Source organism: Oncorhynchus masou, chromosome 5 (assembly GCF_036934945.1).
Source record: "Oncorhynchus masou masou isolate Uvic2021 chromosome 5, UVic_Omas_1.1, whole genome shotgun sequence".
Taxonomy (NCBI): Eukaryota; Metazoa; Chordata; class Actinopteri; order Salmoniformes; family Salmonidae; genus Oncorhynchus; species Oncorhynchus masou.
The window spans coordinates 6,370,080-6,388,476 of record NC_088216.1 but is presented as its reverse complement, the minus strand read 5'-3'; the positions used below and the strand labels follow the sequence as shown (position 1 = coordinate 6,388,476).

The 18,397-nt window shown below is 48.4% G+C and overlaps 2 protein-coding genes across 2 annotated transcripts in view; both read right to left on the bottom strand.

Moving 5' to 3' along the window:
- The window catches only part of LOC135531669 (coiled-coil and C2 domain-containing protein 1A-like), a 301,157-nt gene that overhangs the window by 173,330 nt on the left and 109,430 nt on the right, over positions 1-18,397 (bottom strand).
- On the bottom strand, positions 6,970-17,999 carry LOC135526129 (uncharacterized). Its single transcript, XM_064954250.1, has 7 exons — positions 17,769-17,999; positions 17,497-17,548; positions 16,495-16,613; positions 14,901-16,352; positions 14,717-14,829; positions 12,048-12,134; positions 6,970-7,544 (listed from the first exon to the last, which is right to left on the bottom strand). The coding sequence occupies exons 2-7, from the start codon at positions 17,522-17,524 to the stop codon at positions 7,436-7,438; spliced, it is 1,908 nt and encodes a 635-aa protein (XP_064810322.1). The 5' UTR covers positions 17,525-17,548; positions 17,769-17,999; the 3' UTR covers positions 6,970-7,435.

The following is an 18,397-nucleotide window of genomic DNA, read 5'->3' as shown; positions in this document are numbered from 1 at the left end:
AGACCGGTAGCAGACGAGGAAGCGAGTTGTGGGCGTACTCTGCCCAGGGGAGCTGTTCTGACCAAGACGCAGGGTTACGAAAAGAAAGACTGCGTAAAATGCGACCAACAGTCTGATTGGCCCGTTCGGCTTGACCGTTAGACTGGGGATGAAAGCCGGACGAGAGACTGACGGAAGCCCCAATCAAACGGCAAAACTCCCTCCAAAATTGAGACGTGAACTGCGGGCCTCTGTCGGAAACGACGTCAGACGGAAGGCCATGAATTCGGAAAACATTCTCGATAATGATCTGAGCCGTCTCCTTAGCAGAAGGGAGCTTATCGAGAGGAATGAAATGAGCCGCCTTAGAGAATCTATCGACAACCGTAAGAATAACTGTCTTCCCCGCTGATGAAGGCAGTCCGGTGATAAAATCTAAAGCGATGTGAGACCACGGTCGAGAGGGAATGGGAAGCGGTCTGAGACGGCCGGCAGGAGGAGAGTTCCCAGATTTAGTCTGCGCGCAGACCGAACAAGCGGCGACAAATCGACGCGCGTCACGTTCCCGAGTGGGCCACCAGAAACGCTGGCGAATGGAAGCGAGCGTACCCCGAACGCCGGGGTGGCCGGCTAACTTGGCAGAGTGGGCCCACAGAAGAACGGCCGGACGAGTAGGAACGGGAACGAACAGAAGGTTCCTAGGACAAGCTCGCGGCGACGGAGTGTGAGCGAGTGCTTGCTTTACCTGCCTCTCAATTCCCCAGACAGTCAACCCGACAACACGCCCGTCAGGGAGAATCCCCTCGGGGTCGGTGGAGACCTCAGAAGAACTGAAGAGACGAGATAAAGCATCAGGCTTGGTGTTTTTTGAGCCCGGACGATAAGAAATAACAAACTCGAAACGAGCGAAAAACAGAGCCCAACGAGCCTGACGCGCATTAAGTCGTTTGGCTGAACGGATGTACTCAAGGTTCCTATGGTCAGTCCAAACGACAAAAGGAACGGTCGCCCCCCAACCACTGTCGCCATTCGCCTAGGGCTAAGCGGATGGCGAGCAGTTCGCGATTACCAACATCATAGTTACGTTCTGACGGCGATAAGCGATGAGAGAAAACGCTCAAGGATGGACCTTGCCGTCAGAGAGAGCGCTGAGAAAGAATGGCTCCCACGCCCACCTCTGACGCGTCAACCTCAACAACAAACTGTCTAGAGATGTCAGGTGTAACAAGAATAGGAGCGGATGTAAAACGATTCTTAAGAAGATCAAAAGCTCCCTGGGCGGAAACGGACCACTTAAAGCACGTCTTAACAGAAGTAAGGGCTGTGAGGGGAGCTGCCACCTGACCGAAATTACGGATGAAACGACGATAGAAATTAGCGAAGCCCAGAAAGCGCTGCAGCTCGACGCGTGACTTAGGAACGGGCCAATCAATGACAGCCTGGACCTTAGCGGGATCCATCTTAATGCCCTCAGCGGAAATAACGGAACCGAGAAAAGGGACAGAGGCGGCATGAAAAATGCACTTCTCAGCCTTCACATAAAGACAGTTCTCCAAAAGGCGCTGGAGGACGCGTCGCACGTGCTGAACATGAATCGAGAGAGACGGTGAAAAAATCAGGATATCGTCCATGTAAACGAAAACAAAAATGTTCAGCATGTCTCTCAGGACGTCGTTAACTAGTGCCTGAAAGACAGCTGGAGCGTTAACGAGGCCAAAAAGGAAGAACCCGGTATTCAAAGTGCCCTAACGGAGTGTTAAACGCCGTCTTCCACTCGTCCCCCTCCCTGATGCGCACGAGATGGTAGGCGTTACGAAGGTCCAATTTGGTGAAAAACCTGGCTCCCTGCAGGATCTCGAAGGCTGAAGACATAAGAGGAAGGGGATAACGATTCTTAACTGTTATGTCATTCAGCCCTCGATAATCCACGCATGGGCGCAGGGACCCGTCCTTCTTCTGAAAAAAAAAACCCCGCTCCGGCGGGAGAGGAGGAGGAGACTATGGTACCGGCGTCGAGCGAAACCGACAAATAATCCTCGAGAGCCTTACGTTCGGGAGCCGACAGAGAGTATAATCTACCCCGGGGGAGTAGTTCCCGGAAGGAGATCAATACTACAGTCATACGACCGGTGTGGAGGGAGAGAAGTGGCCTTGGAACAACTGAACACCGTGCGCAGATCGTGATACTCCTCCGGCACCCCTGTCAAATCGCCAGGCTCCTCCTGTGAAGAAGAGACAGAGGAAACAGGAGGGATAGCAGACATTAAACAGGTCACATGACAAGAAACATTCCAGGATAGGATAGTATTACTAGACCAATTAATAGAAGGGTTATGGCGCACTAGCCAGGGATGACCCAAAACAACAGGTGTAAAAGGTGAACGAAAAATTAAAAAAGAAATGGTTTCGCTATGATTACCAGAGACAGTGAGGGTTAAAGGCAGCGTCTCACGCTGAATCTTGGGGAGAGAACTACCATCTAAAGCGAACAAGGCCGTGGGCTCCCTAACTGTCTGAGAGGAATGTCATGTTCCCGAGCCCAGGTCTCGTCCATAAAACAGCCCTCCGCCCCAGAGTCTATCAAGGCACTGCAGGAAGCAGATGAACCGGGCCAGCGGAGATGGACCGGAAAAGTAGTGCGTGATCCAGAAGGAGAGGCCTGAGTAGTTGCGCTCACCAGTAGCCCTCCTCTTACTGATGAGCTCTGGCTTTTACTGGACATGAGGTGACAAAATGACCAGCGGAGCCGCAGTAGAGACAGAGGCGATTGGTGATTCTCCGTTCCTTCTCCTTGGCCGAGATGCGGATACCCCCAGCTGCATAGGCTCAGCATCCGAGCCGGCGGAGGAGGGTGGCAGTGATGCGGCAGGTGGCAGTGATGTGGAGAGGGGAGCAGCGGAGAACGCGAGCTCCTTTCCACGAGCTCGGCGACGAAGATCAAACCGTCGCTCTATGCGAATAGCGAGAGCTATTAAGGAGTCCAGACTGGAAGGAACCTCCCGGGAGAGGATCTCGTCCTTAACCTCGACGAGGAGACCCTCCAGAAAACGAGCGAGCAAAGCCGGCTCGTTCCAGTCACTTGAGGCAGCGAGAGTGCGAAACTCAATAGAATAATCCGTTATGGATCGATTCCCCTGACATAGGGAAGACAGGGCCCTGGAAGCCTCCTCCCCAAAAACAGAACGGTCAAAAACCCGTATCATCTCCTCCTTAAAGTCTTGATACTGGTTAATACACTCAGCCCTCGCCTCCCAGACTGCCGTGCCCCACTCACGCGCCCGTCCGGTAAGGAGAGAAATGACGTAGGCGATGCGGGCTGCGCTCCTGGAGTAAGTGTTGGGCTGGAGAGAGAACACCACATCACACTGAGTGAGGAATGAGCGGCACTCAGTGGGCTCCCCAGAGTAACACGGCGGGTTGTTGATCCTGGGCTCCGGAGACTCGGAAACCCTGGAAGTGGGCGGTGGATCGAGGTGGAGTTGGTGAACCTGTCTTGTGAGGTCGGAGACTTGGACGGCCAGGGTCTCAACGGCATGTCGAGCAGCAGACAATTCCTCCTCGTGTCTGCCTAGCATCGCTCCCTGGATCTCGACGGCGGAGTGAAAAGGGTCCGGAGCCGCTGGGTCCATTCTTGGTCTGATTCTTCTGTTATGTACTTGAGTGAAGACCCAAAAGCGGTTTTAACAGAAAACAGAGTTCTTTAATGAAAAAACAGGAATGGCATAAATCCTCTTCCAACGGTCAATGGAACAAAAAGAACGTTAGTATAATGCAGGATGCACCTGCCAGGCAGACTCCGACAGGATAGGACAAGGTGGAAGCAAACGCGACGACAGCTTGCTTCTGGCATCAAAAAACACAAACAGGAATCAGACACTGAAAGTAGCAGGAACAGAGAGAGAAATAGAGACCTAATCAGAGGGGGAAGAGAGAACAGGTGTGAAAGAGTGAATGAGCTAGTTAGGGAAGATGTAGAACAGCTGAAGAATGAGAGACAGAGAAGGTAACCTAAAAAGACCAGCAGAGAGAGACAGAGTGAAGAGAAAGGACAGGAACAGACATAACAAGACATGACAACATCTGTCTGTAGTTTTATGTTATGGGTGATCTTTTCCATTAAATACAGTTCTTTGAGTCTACCTCTCCACTCTTCCGTAGTATGAATGTCCGCATTTAACCAATGCTCTATAATATATTTCTTGGCTGCAGACGAGGATATTCAACAGGTCGGCATTTTGAAACCGTTCAGGATTTACTCCAAGCAATGGTCCTCTCTGGGCTCTTTGCCAGCGAACATTTATATACATATATGTGAATATATATTTATTTTTTAATCAATGGCAATACTGTTTAATAAGCTTGATTTCACTTAATTTTGTAGGTATTGTTGCGCTCATTGCAGTCATAAAACATATGTTGGCCGACCAAAACCTTTGCCGGTGATATGCAGTCATAAAACACATGTTGGCCGACCAAAACCCTTGCCGGTGATATGCAGTCATAAAACATATGTTGGTCGACCAAAACCGTTCAAAAGTTTGGGGTCACTTGGAAATGTCCTTGTTTTTATAAGAAAAGCAAATTTTTTGTCCATTAAAATAACATCATTGCTCAGAAATATAGTGTAGACATGGTTAATGTTGTAATGTTGTGCCATTGGAACACAGGAGTGATGGTTGCTGATAATGGGCCTCTGTACGCCTCTGTAGATATTCCATTAAAAATCAGCCGTTTCCAGCTACAACAGTCCTATACAACATTAACAACGTAATTCTCTCTCATTAGAGAATTAGACATTTATCCACGTTTCTCCCTGCTACTTTGGGGAGGAAAAAGCAGAACTGTTGTCCCCCTTTACTACCAACCTCCACCAACAAATGACCTCAACTGACCTGTACCCCCACACAATGCCTCTATATCGGTGCCCACAGACTCCTTATAAGGTCTACTACACCTGTTGTATTCAGCATTTCACAGTAATGTCTACTACACCTGTTGTATTCAGCATTTCACGGTAAGGTCTACTACACCTGTTGTATTCAGCATTTCACAGTAAGGTCTACTACACCTGTTGTATTCAGCATTTCACAGTAAGGTCTACTACACCTGTTGTATTCAGCATTTCACTGTAAGGTCTACTACACCTGTTGTATTCAGCATTTCACTGTAAGGTCTACTACACCTGTTGTATTCAGCATTTCACTGTAAGGTCTACTACACCTGTTGTATTCAGCATTTCACTGTAAGGTCTACTACACCTGTTGTATTCAGCATTTCACAGTAAGGTCTACTACACCTGTTGTATTCAGCATTTCACTGTAAGGTCTACTACACCTGTTGTATTCAGCATTTCACTGTAAGGTCTACTTCACCTGTTGTATTCAGCATTTCACTGTAAGGTCTACTTCACCTGTTGTATTCAGCATTTCACTGTAAGGTCTACTACACCTGTTGTATTCAGCATTTCACAGTAAGGTCTACTACACCTGTTGTATTCAGCATTTCGTAGTAAGGTCTACTACACCTGTTGTATTCAGCATTTCGCAGTAAGGTCTACTACACCTGTTGTATTCAGCATTTCGCAGTAAGGTCTACTACACCTGTTGTATTCAGCATTTCACAGTAAGGTCTACTACACCTGTTGTATTCAGCATTTCACAGTAAGGTCTACTACACCTGTTGTATTCACGTAATTTGTAATGTAATTTGATACTTGTATTTTCCTGACTCTTATTTGAAAACGACATGCTCTAATCTAACTGCAGAGCTGCAAGTCTACGGGCCTCATATCACTATTATAAGAACATTACTATTGACAACAACAACACAACTGCTATAATAATAACAATAATATCTGCATTGGCTACTCCTGTGTGTCTTAATTACTAAAGTAGTGCACTATACATGGCTGTGGTCTAAAGTAGTGCACTATATAGGGCTGTGGTCTGAAGTAGTGCACTATATAGGGCTGTGGTCTAAAGTAGTGCACTATATAACAAACAAACTCCCTCACGACGCCAGGACAGCGGAGTCAATCACCACCTTCCGGAGACACCTGAAACCCCACCTCTTCAAGGAATACCTAGGATAGGATAAGTAATCCTTCTCACCACCCCCCTTAATGATTTAGATGCACTATTGTAAAGTGGCTGTTCCACTGGATGTCAGAAGGTGAATTCACCAATTTGTAAGTCGCTCTGGATAAGAGCGTCTGCTAAATGACTTAAATGTAAATGTAATATATAGGTCTGTGGTCTAAAGTAGTGCACTATATAGGGCTATGGTCTAAAGTAGTGCACTATATAGGGCTGTGGTCTGAAGTAGTGCACTATATAGGGCTGTGGTCTAAAGTAGTGCACTATATAGGGCTGTGGCCTATATAGTAGTGCACTATATAGGGCTGTGGTCTAAAGTAGTGCACTATACAGGGCTGTGGTCTCAAGTAGTGCACTATATAGGGCTGTGGTCTAAAGTAGTGCACTATATAGGGCTATGGTCTAAAGTAGTGCACTATATAGGGTTGTGGTCTAAAGTAGTGCACTATATAGGGTTGTGGTCTAAAGTAGTGCACTATATAGGGCTGTGGTCTAAAGTAGTGCACTATATAGGGCTGTGGTCTAAAGTAGTGAACTATATAGGGCTGTGGTCTAAAGTAGTGCACTATACAGGGCTGTGGTCTAAAGTAGTGCACTATACAGGGCTGTGGTCTAAAGTAGTGCACTATATAGGACTGTGGTCTAAAGTAGTGCACTATATAGGGCTTGTGGTCTAAAGTAGTGCACTATATAGGGCTGTGGTCTAAAGTAGTGCACTATATAGGGCTGTGGTCTAAATTAGTGCACTATATAGGGCATTGTCTACAAGTGGACTTTAGGTCTTAGAGGTAAAGGTGATCTTTAAGCTGGGAATCTTTAGACTGGTTCATTATTAAAGCCACATGTTTCATAGAGACACGACTGAGATGAGGAGATGTACAATAACCAAAGATTCACCTTTGTGATCATTTATTTTACAACACATTCTACAAAACACAGTAACTACATACTGTTCCAAACCGATGTCCTCAGCATTGGGAAAGGCACAGGAGAAGAAAATATCCCTTAAATGGTATTATAGACCAGCATCATTATGATAACGTTGTGTCCATATAACTTGACAAACATTCAGTTCTCATCTGGGTTGATACTTTGGATCATTGTTCTCAAACTGATCTTGAGTATTCAAGTCAAAACATAAATACAAATCAACTTTCAAGTGAGCCTCCACTATGTGAAGACTGTTACCCATGAGCCTTTGGGGGCATTGCGATGATTGTTCGCTGTAGGTCCCAAATGGCACCTTATTCCCTATATAGTGTACCACTATTGACCAGAGCCTTATTCCCTATATAGTGTCTATGGGCCCAGGTCAAAAGTAGGGCACTATATAGGGAATATGGTGCTATTTGGGAGGCATTCTAGATCTCAGAGTGTCGTGGGGGGAAGACGCGGCGTGGTGGAGGCCTCACAGTCTTGTTGCCACGGCGAAGAGACTCTAGCTCCCGATGGGTAGCCATCACTACCCGACTGAAAGAGAAGGATGGGGGAGGGAGAGATAGAGATGGAGGGAGGAAAGAAAAGAGGGAGAGAAAATGAGAAAAGAGAAGGATGAAGGAGGGAGAGATAGAGATGGAGGGAGGAAAGAAAAGAGGGAGAGAAGAGGAGAAAAGAGAAGGATGGGGGAGGGAGAGATAGAGATGGAGGGAGGAAAGAAAAGAGGGAGAGAAAAGGAGAAAAGAGAAGGATGAAGGAGGGAGAGAGAGATGGAGGGAGGAAAGAAAAGAGGGAGAGAAAAGGAGAAAAGAGAAGGATGAAGGAGGGAGAGATAGAGATGGAGGGAGGAAAGAAAAGAGGGAGAGAAGAGGAGAAAAGAGAAGGATGGGGGAGGGAGGAAGAGATGCATTGTGAGAGAGTGATATTATTTTCAGTTGCTTATTTGTCTGTTTTTACTACTACTTACAAAACATCTGATCACCACTGTCATGCAAATGTTGTTGGTTTGATCTTGAGAGGTGTGAGATTACTTTGGCAATGTAAACACGTTTCCTATGCCAATAATGCCCATTGAATTGAAATTGAATTGAGAGAGAGATCAAAGAGAGAGCATAGCAGGAAGAGATCTCTCTCTGTGACGACTCCCCCATCCTGAGTGAGTCTGATCACATCTCTTCAAACTGTCCTGTAGACGAGGATAGTCGCCCCTCTCAGCACTCAACACACCCAGGTCCCACAACTGCATCCATCACTGAGAGGGATACATTCACAGAGCCGGAGAGAGACATGGAGCTCAGAGATCTTGTCCACACTATCCAGACAGAACAGACCACAAAACAGACCCGCACAACAACACCCCCCCAACAAGACCCGGGGGGCAGAAGGTGGAGACGGACGGCCGTCTGAGAGAGCTGCTCATCGGACTGAGGTGAGACAACTTAAAGAGGAAGGAGAGGAACACATGGTACAGCTAACAGTAGTGAAGGAGGAGGGTGAGGAACACATTACACAGCTAACAGTAGTGAAGGAGGAGGGAGAGGAACACATTACACAGCTAACAGTAGTGAAGGAGGAGGGAGAGGAACACATGGTACAGCTAACAGTAGTGAAGGAGGAGGGTGAGGAACACATGGTACAGCTAACAGTAGTGAAGGAGGAGGGGGAGGAACACATGGTACAGCTAACAGTAGTGAAGGAGGAGGGGGAGGAACACATTACACAGCTAACAGTAGTGAAGGAGGAGGGAGAGGAACACATTACACAGCTAACAGTAGTGAAGGAGGAGGGAGAGGAACACATTACACAGCTAACAGTAGTGAAGGAGGAGGGAGAGGAACACATGGTACAGCTAACAGTAGTGAAGGAGGAGGGAGAGGAACACATGGTACAGCTAACAGTAGTGAAGGAGGAGGGAGAGGAACACATGGTACAGCTAACAGTAGTGAAGGAGGAGGGTGAGGAACACATGGTACAGCTAACAGTAGTGAAGGAGGAGGGAGAGGAACACATGGTACAGCTAACAGTAGTGAAGGAGGAGGGAGAGGAACACATGGCACAGCTAACAGTAGTGAAGGAGGAGGGAGAGGAACACATGGTACAGCTAACAGTAGTGAAGGAGGAGGGGGAGGAACACATGGTACAGCTAACAGTAGTGAAGGAGGAGGGAGAGGAACACATGGTACAGCTAACAGTAGTGAAGGAGAGGAACACATGGTACAGCTAACAGTAGTGAAGGAGAGGAACACATGGTACAGCTAACAGTAGTGAAGGAGAAGGGAGAGGAACACATGGTACAGCTAACAGTAGTGAAGGAGGAGGGGGAGGAACACATGGTACAGCTAACAGTAGTGAAGAAGGAGGGAGAGGAACACATGGTACAGCTAACAGTAGTGAAGGAGGAGGGAGAGGAACAACATGGTACAGCTAACAGTAGTGAAGGAGAGGAACACATGGTACAGCTAACAGTAGTGAAGGAGAAGGGAGAGGAACACATGGTACAGCTAAAAGTAGTGAAGGAGGAGGGGGAGGAACACATGGTACAGCTAACAGTAGTGAAGGAGGAGGGGGAGGAACACATGGTACAGCTAACAGTAGTGAAGGAGGAGGGTGAGGAACACATGGTACAGCTAACAGTAGTGAAGGAGGAGGGAGAGGAACACATGGCACAGCTAACAGTAGTGAAGGAGGAGGGAGAGGAACACATGGTACAGCTAACAGTAGTGAAGGAGGAGGGAGAGGAACACATGGTACAGCTAACAGTAGTGAAGGAGGAGGGAGAGGAACACATGGTACAGCTAACAGTAGTGAAGGAGAGGAACACATGGTACAGCTAACAGTAGTGAAGGAGGAGGGTGAGGAACACATGGTACAGCTAACAGTAGTGAAGGAGGAGGGGGAGGAACACATGGTACAGCTAACAGTAGTGAAGGAGGAGGGTGAGGAACACATGGTACAGCTAACAGTAGTGAAGGAGGAGGGAGAGGAACACATGGCACAGCTAACAGTAGTGAAGGAGGAGGGAGAGGAACACATGGTACAGCTAACAGTAGTGAAGGAGGAGGGAGAGGAACACATGGTACAGCTAACAGTAGTGAAGGAGGAGGGAGAGGAACACATGGTACAGCTAACAGTAGTGAAGGAGAGGAAGACATGGTACAGCTAACAGTAGTGAAGGAGGAGGGTGAGGAACACATGGTACAGCTAACAGTAGTGAAGGAGGAGGGGGAGGAACACATGGTACAGCTAACAGTAGTGAAGGAGGAGGGTGAGGAACACATGGTACAGCTAACAGTAGTGAAGGAGGAGGGAGAGGAACACATGGCACAGCTAACAGTAGTGAAGGAGGAGGGAGAGGAACACATGGTACAGCTAACAGTAGTGAAGGAGGAGGGAGAGGAACACATGGTACAGCTAACAGTAGTGAAGGAGGAGGGAGAGGAACACATGGTACAGCTAACAGTAGTGAAGGAGAGGAACACATGGTACAGCTAACAGTAGTGAAGGAGGAGGGTGAGGAACACATGGTACAGCTAACAGTAGTGAAGGAGGAGGGGAGGAACACATGGTACAGCTAACAGTAGTGAAGGAGGAGGGTGAGGAACACATGGTACAGCTAACAGTAGTGAAGGAGGAGGGAGAGGAACACATGGCACAGCTAACAGTAGTGAAGGAGGAGGGAGAGGAACACATGGTACAGCTAACAGTAGTGAAGGAGGAGGGAGAGGAACACATGGTACAGCTAACAGTAGTGAAGGAGGAGGGAGAGGAACACATGGTACAGCTAACAGTAGTGAAGGAGAGGAACACATGGTACAGCTAACAGTAGTGAAGGAGGAGGGGGAGGAACACATGGTACAGCTAACAGTAGTGAAGGAGGAGGGGGAGGAACACATGGTACAGCTAACAGTAGTGAAGGAGGAGGGAGAGGAACACATGGTACAGCTAACAGTAGTGAAGGAGGAGGGAGAGGAACACATGGCACAGCTAACAGTAGTGAAGGAGGAGGGTGAGGAACACATGGTACAGCTAACAGTAGTGAAGAAGGAGGGAGAGGAACACATGGTACAGCTAACAGTAGTGAAGGAGGAGGGAGAGGAACACATGGTACAGCTAACAGTAGTGAAGGAGGAGGGAGAGGAACACATGGTACAGCTAACAGTAGTGAAGGAGGAGGGAGAGGAACACATGGTACAGCTAACAGTAGTGAAGGAGGAGGGAGAGGAACACATGGTACAGCTAACAGTAGTGAAGGAGGAGGGAGAGGAACACATGGTACAGCTAACAGTAGTGAAGGAGGAGGGAGAGGAACACATGGTACAGCTAACAGTAGTGAAGGAGGAGGGTGAGGAACACATTACACAGCTAACAGTAGTGAAGGAGGAGGGAGAGGAACACATTACACAGCTAACAGTAGTGAAGGAGGAGGGTGAGGAACACATGGTACAGCTAACAGTAGTGAAGGAGGAGGGAGAGGAACACATGGCACAGCTAAGAGTAGTGAAGAAGGAGGGAGAGGAACACATTACACAGCTAACAGTAGTGAAGGAGGAGGGGGAGGAACACATGGTACAGCTAACAGTAGTGAAGGAGGAGGGAGAGGAACACATTACACAGCTAACAGTAGTGAAGGAGGAGGGAGAGGAACACATGGCACAGCTAACAGTAGTGAATGAGGAGGGAGAGGAACACATTACACAGCTAACAGTAGTGAAGGAGGAGGGTGAGGAACACATGGTACAGCTAACAGTAGGGAAGGAGGAGGGAGAGGAACACATGGCACAGCTAACAGTAGTGAAGGAGGAGGGAGAGGAACACATGGCACAGCTAACAGCAGAATTTAGAACCTCATCCCCTGTGTTAACTAAGGAGAGTTTCTTATCTGTGTCCATCTGAGCATCTAGCCAATCAGAGCTCAGAGATCTGTGGGGCGGATCAGGCTGACTTCTAAAGTTCATTAGGTCAAAGGTCATCACTAGGAGAAAGTGGTGAAGCAGTAGACGGATGGAGGGAGAGGAGGGAAAAGAGACGAAGACTCACTTTAGGTAGGAGAGTTCTCTGATCAGGCCACAGACCAGTTGTGTAGCGTCTTCATGCCCTTCCTCTTTCTCCTCTTCCTCTTTCTCACTAGTTAAGGGGAAGAGAGAGACAGAGAATGGCACCATTCCCTATATAATGCACTTCTTTCGACCAGGACCACATGTGCACTATATGGGGAATACGGGTTCATCGTATTCTTCAAAACAAGCCAATACAAAGTTATAAAATACTGTACTGGTTCTAGGAAGATGGATACATGTATCTGTCCAGTAATGTTACTGAAACAAGATGAAATATCTAGATCAGTGGTTATCGTTGGGTACTGCAGGTGGTATATCTAGATCAGTGGTTATCGCTGGCTACTGCAGGTGGTATATCTAGATCCGTGGTTATCGCTGGGTACTGCAGGTGGTATATCTAGATCAGTGGTTATCGTTGGGTACTGCAGGTGGTATATCTAAATCAGTGGTTATCGCTGGCTACTGCAGGTGGTATATCTAGATCAGTGGTTATCGCTGGGTACTGCAGGTGGTATATCTAAATCAGTGGTTATCGCTGGCTACTGCAGGTGGTATATCTAGATAAGTGGTTATCGCTGGGTACTGCAGGTGGTATATCTAGATCAGTGGTTATCGCTGGGTACTGCAGGTGGTATATCTAGATCCGTGGTTATCGCTGGGTACTGCAGGTGGTATATCTAGATCAGTGGTTATCGTTGGGTACTGCAGGGTACTGCAGGTGGTATATCTAGATCAGTGGTTATCGTTGGGTACTGCAGGGTACTGCAGGTGGTATATCTAGATCAGTGGTTATCGCTGGGTACTGCAGGTGGTATATCTAGATCCGTGGTTATCACTAGGTACTGCAGGTGGTATATCTAGATAAGTGGTTATCGCTGGGTACTGCAGGGTACTGCAGGTGGTATATCTAGATCAGTGGTTATCGCTGGGTACTGCAGGTGGTATATCTAGATCAGTGGTTATCGCTGGGTACTGCAGGTGGTATATCTAGATCAGTGGTTATCGTTGGGTACTGCAGGTGGTATATCTAGATCAGTGGTTATCGCTGGGTACTGCAGGTGGTATATCTAGATCAGTGGTTATCGCTGGGTACTGCAGGTGGTATATCTAGATCAGTGGTTATCGTTGGGTACTGCAGGTGGTATATCTAGATCAGTGGTTATCGCTGGGTACTGCAGGTGGTATATCTAGATCAGTGGTTATCGCTGGGTACTGCAGGTGGTGTATCTAGATCAGTGGTTATCGCTGGGTACTGCAGGTGGTATATCTAGATCAGTGGTTATCGTTGGGTACTGCAGGTGGTATATCTAGATCAGTGGTTATCGCTGGGTACTGCAGGTGGTCGCAATTTCTGGGAGGATAAAAAACAACAATCTTCCAAAAATAATAACATTAATGGTGTTATAAGCCACTTGACATTACTTTTCACAATGCTAAAGGTTCATAACAGGCCGTTCATGTCACTGCTAAAATGCACTACATTTGACCTCACTTGCTTTGGCAATGTTAACACTTTTCCCATGCCAATAAAGCCCCTTGAATTGAAATCCCTTCATCTACTCTCATCTCTGTATCCAGGCCCAGAGGTAAAGATGGAGATATCCCTTCATCTACTCTCATCTCTGTCTCCAGACCCAGAGGTAAAGATGGAGATATCCCTTCATCTACTCTCATCTCTGTCACACTCATCCTTTACCATCCCTTCTCATCCCTCTCTCTCTCCTATCCCTCCATCTCATCCCTCTCTCTAACTCTCAAATCCCTCCTTCTCATCCCTCTCTCTCTCTCACTCTTATTTTCTAATTTCCTCATCTACCTGCATCTCATTTACCTCATCTGCATATCAGAACTTCTCTCCTCCCCCCATGCCTGTGTCTACCTCCTATACCCCCCTCCTCCCCCCATGCCTGTGTCTACCTCCTATACCCCCCTCCTCCCCCCATGCCTGCGTCTCCCTCCTATACCCCCTCCTTCCTCCCCCCATCCCTGTGTCTCCTTCCTATACCCCTCCTTCCTCCCCATCCCTGTGTCTACCTCCTATATCCCCTCCTTCCTCCCCCTCCCTGCGTCTCCCTCCTATACCACCTCCTTCCTCCATCATCCCTGCGTCTACCTCCTATACCCCCTCCTTCCTCCCCCAATGCCTGTGTCTACCTCCTATACCCCTCCTTCCTCCCCCTCCCTGCGTCTCCCTCCTATACCCCCTCCTTCCTCCCCCTCCCTGCGTCTCCCTCCTAAACCCCTCCTTCCTCCCCCCATCCCTGTCTACCTCCTATACCCCCTCCTTCCTCCCCCTCCCTGCGTCTACCTCCTATACCCCTCCTTCCTCCCCCTCCCTGCGTCTACCTCCCATACCCCTCCTTCCTCCCCCTCCCTGCGTCTACCTCCTATACCCCCCTCCTTCCTCCCCCTCCCTGCGTCTACCTCCTATACCCCTCCTTCCTCCCCCTCCCTGCGTCTACCTCCCATACCCCTCCTTCCTCCCCCTCCCTGCGTCTACCTCCCATACCCCTCCTTCCTCCCCCTCCCTGCGTCTCCCTCCCATACCCCTCCTTCCTCCCCCTCCCTGCGTCTACCTCCTATACCCCCTCCTTCCTCCCCATCCCTGCGTCTCCCTCCTATACCCCCTCCTTCCTCCCCCTCTCTCACGTCAGAGTGATGGTGTTGAGTTGAGAGTCGGACACGTCGTCCAGAGGCAGCACTCCAAACGGATCAACGACAGCAGCCTCATCGTTGTCAAGGGTCAGGTCTGGGGTGGTGGACTGAAATACACAAACAATCAGGACTCAAAACAAACAAAGTAACAAACAAAGACGTCAACAAAAACACTCACGTGGTCGTTCTCCTCCGAGCCACCAGGTGTCACTGGAGCCTGGTTGTGCCCCTCCCTTACAGGACCTAGGTTTGTGGGGGGAGGCATGGTGGACTCTCCTCTGTCAGCCGGGGCCAGAATGAGTGCCCGGGGGTCGGCCACACTCCCAGTCCCTGCCCCATCTTCAGCCCCCCCCTCTCTCTGGGTAGGTGAGCTCTGAACCTCTCCGTGGTGCTCCCTCTCTGTCCCAGCCTCCAGAGGGATAGAGGTAGGGGTGGTGGTGGAGGATGTTGTAGGGGCCCTAGGGGGGCTCTCCTCTGGCTCATTAGACCCACAGCCGCCCCTGTCCCCCTCCTGGTTCTTCTCCACAACCCCCTCTGTGTCTAGCTCTTCCACCAACACAGGCTGCTCACTCAGTGGGTCCAACTCCAGGCCAGTCCGGAAACCCTCTCCTGTGACCTGCTCTGTCCCAGAATAAACCACTTCGCTGGGGTCTGCATGGCTGGCCTCTCCCCCTGACTGAAGCTGCTCCTCATCTAACTTCTCCCCCTCTTCCTTCCTCTGCTCAGTGGTACTCCCCAGAGGATTGGATGGAGGGATGAATGAAACGAGGGACGGCTCAGAGGATGATGCTGCTGTAGTTCCCTCTACAGCCACCAGGTTGGCACAACCACCACCACTATCACCACTCTGCCCGATGTCCTCCTCTCTCTCTTTCTCCACTTTCTCCTCCTCCGCTTTCCTCACCAGCACCATCTCTTCTCCCTCCCTCCTTCCTTCCATCACACTCTTTCGTTCCTTCTGCCACTGCTCATCTTTTCCTCTCCTCTCTCTCTCTCCCAGACCACACATCCCCATTCTCCTTCTCCTCTTCTTCACTGGTTCCTCCACAGATCTGTCCTCCTCCACTGGTGGCCCCTCCCTCCCACCACCCAGACAAACACCTCTGTCATCTATAGCCTCCTGCTGTTCACTGTCGAGCTCCTCCATATTGAGCTTTGGGTTCTTTTCTCCACACTGCTCCTCTTCCTTGTCGGTTTGACTGTCCCCGTCCCCAACGTTGACCTCCTTGGAGGGAAGCAGGGAGGGCTGGGGTTGGGGCTGTGCTACAGTCAGTGGGTGTGGGGGGAAGCTGAGGAAACTCTGTGTCTTGATGTCTTCTTCTTCTCTAGCCTCGTCATCTTTGACAGAGGACTCCACACTATGGTCTTCCTGTGGACTATTTCCACCATCCTGATTGGTTGGAACTGACTCCTCTGTGCCCGCCCCCTCCACAGCCCCTCCAATGGCCTGTTCTCCCTCAAAGCCAATCACAACCGGCCTTTCCTCCACTGGATCTCCCTCTTGCTTGGGTGCAGTGGTATCTCCCGCTTTGTTAGCCTGCTGAGATGGATGAGTAGTACAGGCCGTCAGAGGGCAGTGGGGATCTTTAGGAGGAGAGGTGGTGTTTAACACTGTTCCCTCAGTGTCCTGCTGCACACAGCAGAGGAGGAGGAATCAGTTAGAACATAGCAACATTTGAATTGTAACTGACAAACGCTCAACATAGAACATAGCAACATTTGAATTGTAACTGACAAACGCTCAACCAGCAAATGGAACTTCTGGTGGCTACCTGTTCTAGGTGTGAGGGCTGTGCTTCCACTGTCTCTCCAGAGGGGGCGCTCTCCTCTGACTCATCACTGCACTTTCTCTTCCTTGACCTGAGTGACCTAGGCTGGGGAGGTGTGAAACCTGGAGAGAAAACATCCACGTCATGCTAAGGAAATGTCCTTTCTTTCACACATACATTAGCAAGCAAACGGGTGGACTGGCAACCTTTCACTTTGTTTTTCAGTATCTTGCCAGCAGCATACCACCCTGCATCCCACTGCTGGTTGGCTTCTGAAGATAAGCAGGGTTGGTCCTGGATGGGAGACCAGATGCTGCTGGAAGTAGTGTTAGAGGGCCAGTAGGAGGCACACTTTCCTCTTGTCAAAAAAAATATTGGTCAGTGATTGGGGACATTGCCCTGTGTAGGGTGCTGTCTTTTGGATGGGTCGTTAAATGTGGGTTCTGACTCTCTGTGGTCACTAAAAGATCCCATGGCACTTATTGTAAGAGTAGAGGTGTTAACAAAGGTGTCTGGGATAAATTCCCCATCTGGCTCTCGTACCATCATGGTCACTGAATCATCCCCAGCTTCCAATTGGCTCATTTATTTTTTTTTACCTTTATTTAACCAGGCAAGTCAGTTAAGAACAAATTCTTATTTTCAATGACAGCCTGGGAACAGTGTGCCTGTTCAGGGGAAGAACGACAGATTTGTACCTTGTCAGCTTGGGGGTTTGAACTCTCAACCTTCCGGTTGCTAGTCCAACTCTCTAACCTACACTGCCGCCCCTGTAACTCATCCCTGTAACTATTTCCCAGGTTGTTGCTGTAACTGAGAATGTGTTCTCAGTCGACTTACCTGGTTAAATTAAAATCTCTGATAAATTCAACTATGTTGGATGAATGTTTTATGTCCAGGTATTCACTTTAGGAATTAATGATTTCAGCCAATGAAAGCATTGGAGATCATTTAAGCCCCAATATACGGTTGATGTGAATTTAACGGGGGTTATTTCAGTCTTACTTGTGGTTTGCTTTTGTTTTTTGGTCATCCTCCCAAGCTAGCTCTTCAAATGCTATGCAAAAACAAAACAGAGACAAAGTGGCAGTTGGCTAAGTTAGCTAACAATGATTTGCCAATAATATCAGATATCATGACACTGGCAAAACATCTCATTCAAAACAAAGATAACTAGCCAATAACATCTATCTAGCTAATACTTTTTAATTTTGATGGGAGATCTTAGTTTCTCCTCAAGCTCTTGGTTTGGTCACAACTGTAGCTAGCTAGCCAACCTGGCAGTGCAGATCAAGACGGATTGTGAGTGGTCTCTCTTGCTAGCTAGCTATCAAACGTTTAACACTCTCACTGAAACATATAGCTACAGTGCATACCAAGCACAACTGTCTTGCTAAGATTTAAACTAATCTAATGTTCGGTGACGAATATAAGATTTTTTACATATAACTTTGACTGGACCTGACAGCTAGACACTTGTTAGAATATTTTTCAGCGATTTCTGGGCGTGTTCTTCAAACGCCGTAAAGCGAGGTAGTCGCGTTGCCAATGGTTACCCAATGCAGGAAGTAGGAAGTAGCCAATGTGCACACCTTTTTGTGTTTTTAATAGCTCTCTAACTAGCAATGATTTATTCGTGACTAGGGTTCTCTCGTATGTTTTTGAAATGATCAGTCGTCGTATGAACTAAGAAAGCGCTCAACATATGGTCCGTGGATAACGTATGACAAGGTAAAACAAAGCTTTTAGTGGCAATGTTTACATTGCTTATAGCAAGCTAACGTTACCTTGTTAACAAGCTAACTACTACAAGTCAGAGCTGCTCAACATCGAATGAGGATAAACAACATTTGTGCCATGGATGATACTATGAATTTGCTGTTGATAGCTAGCTAACTGCTAACAT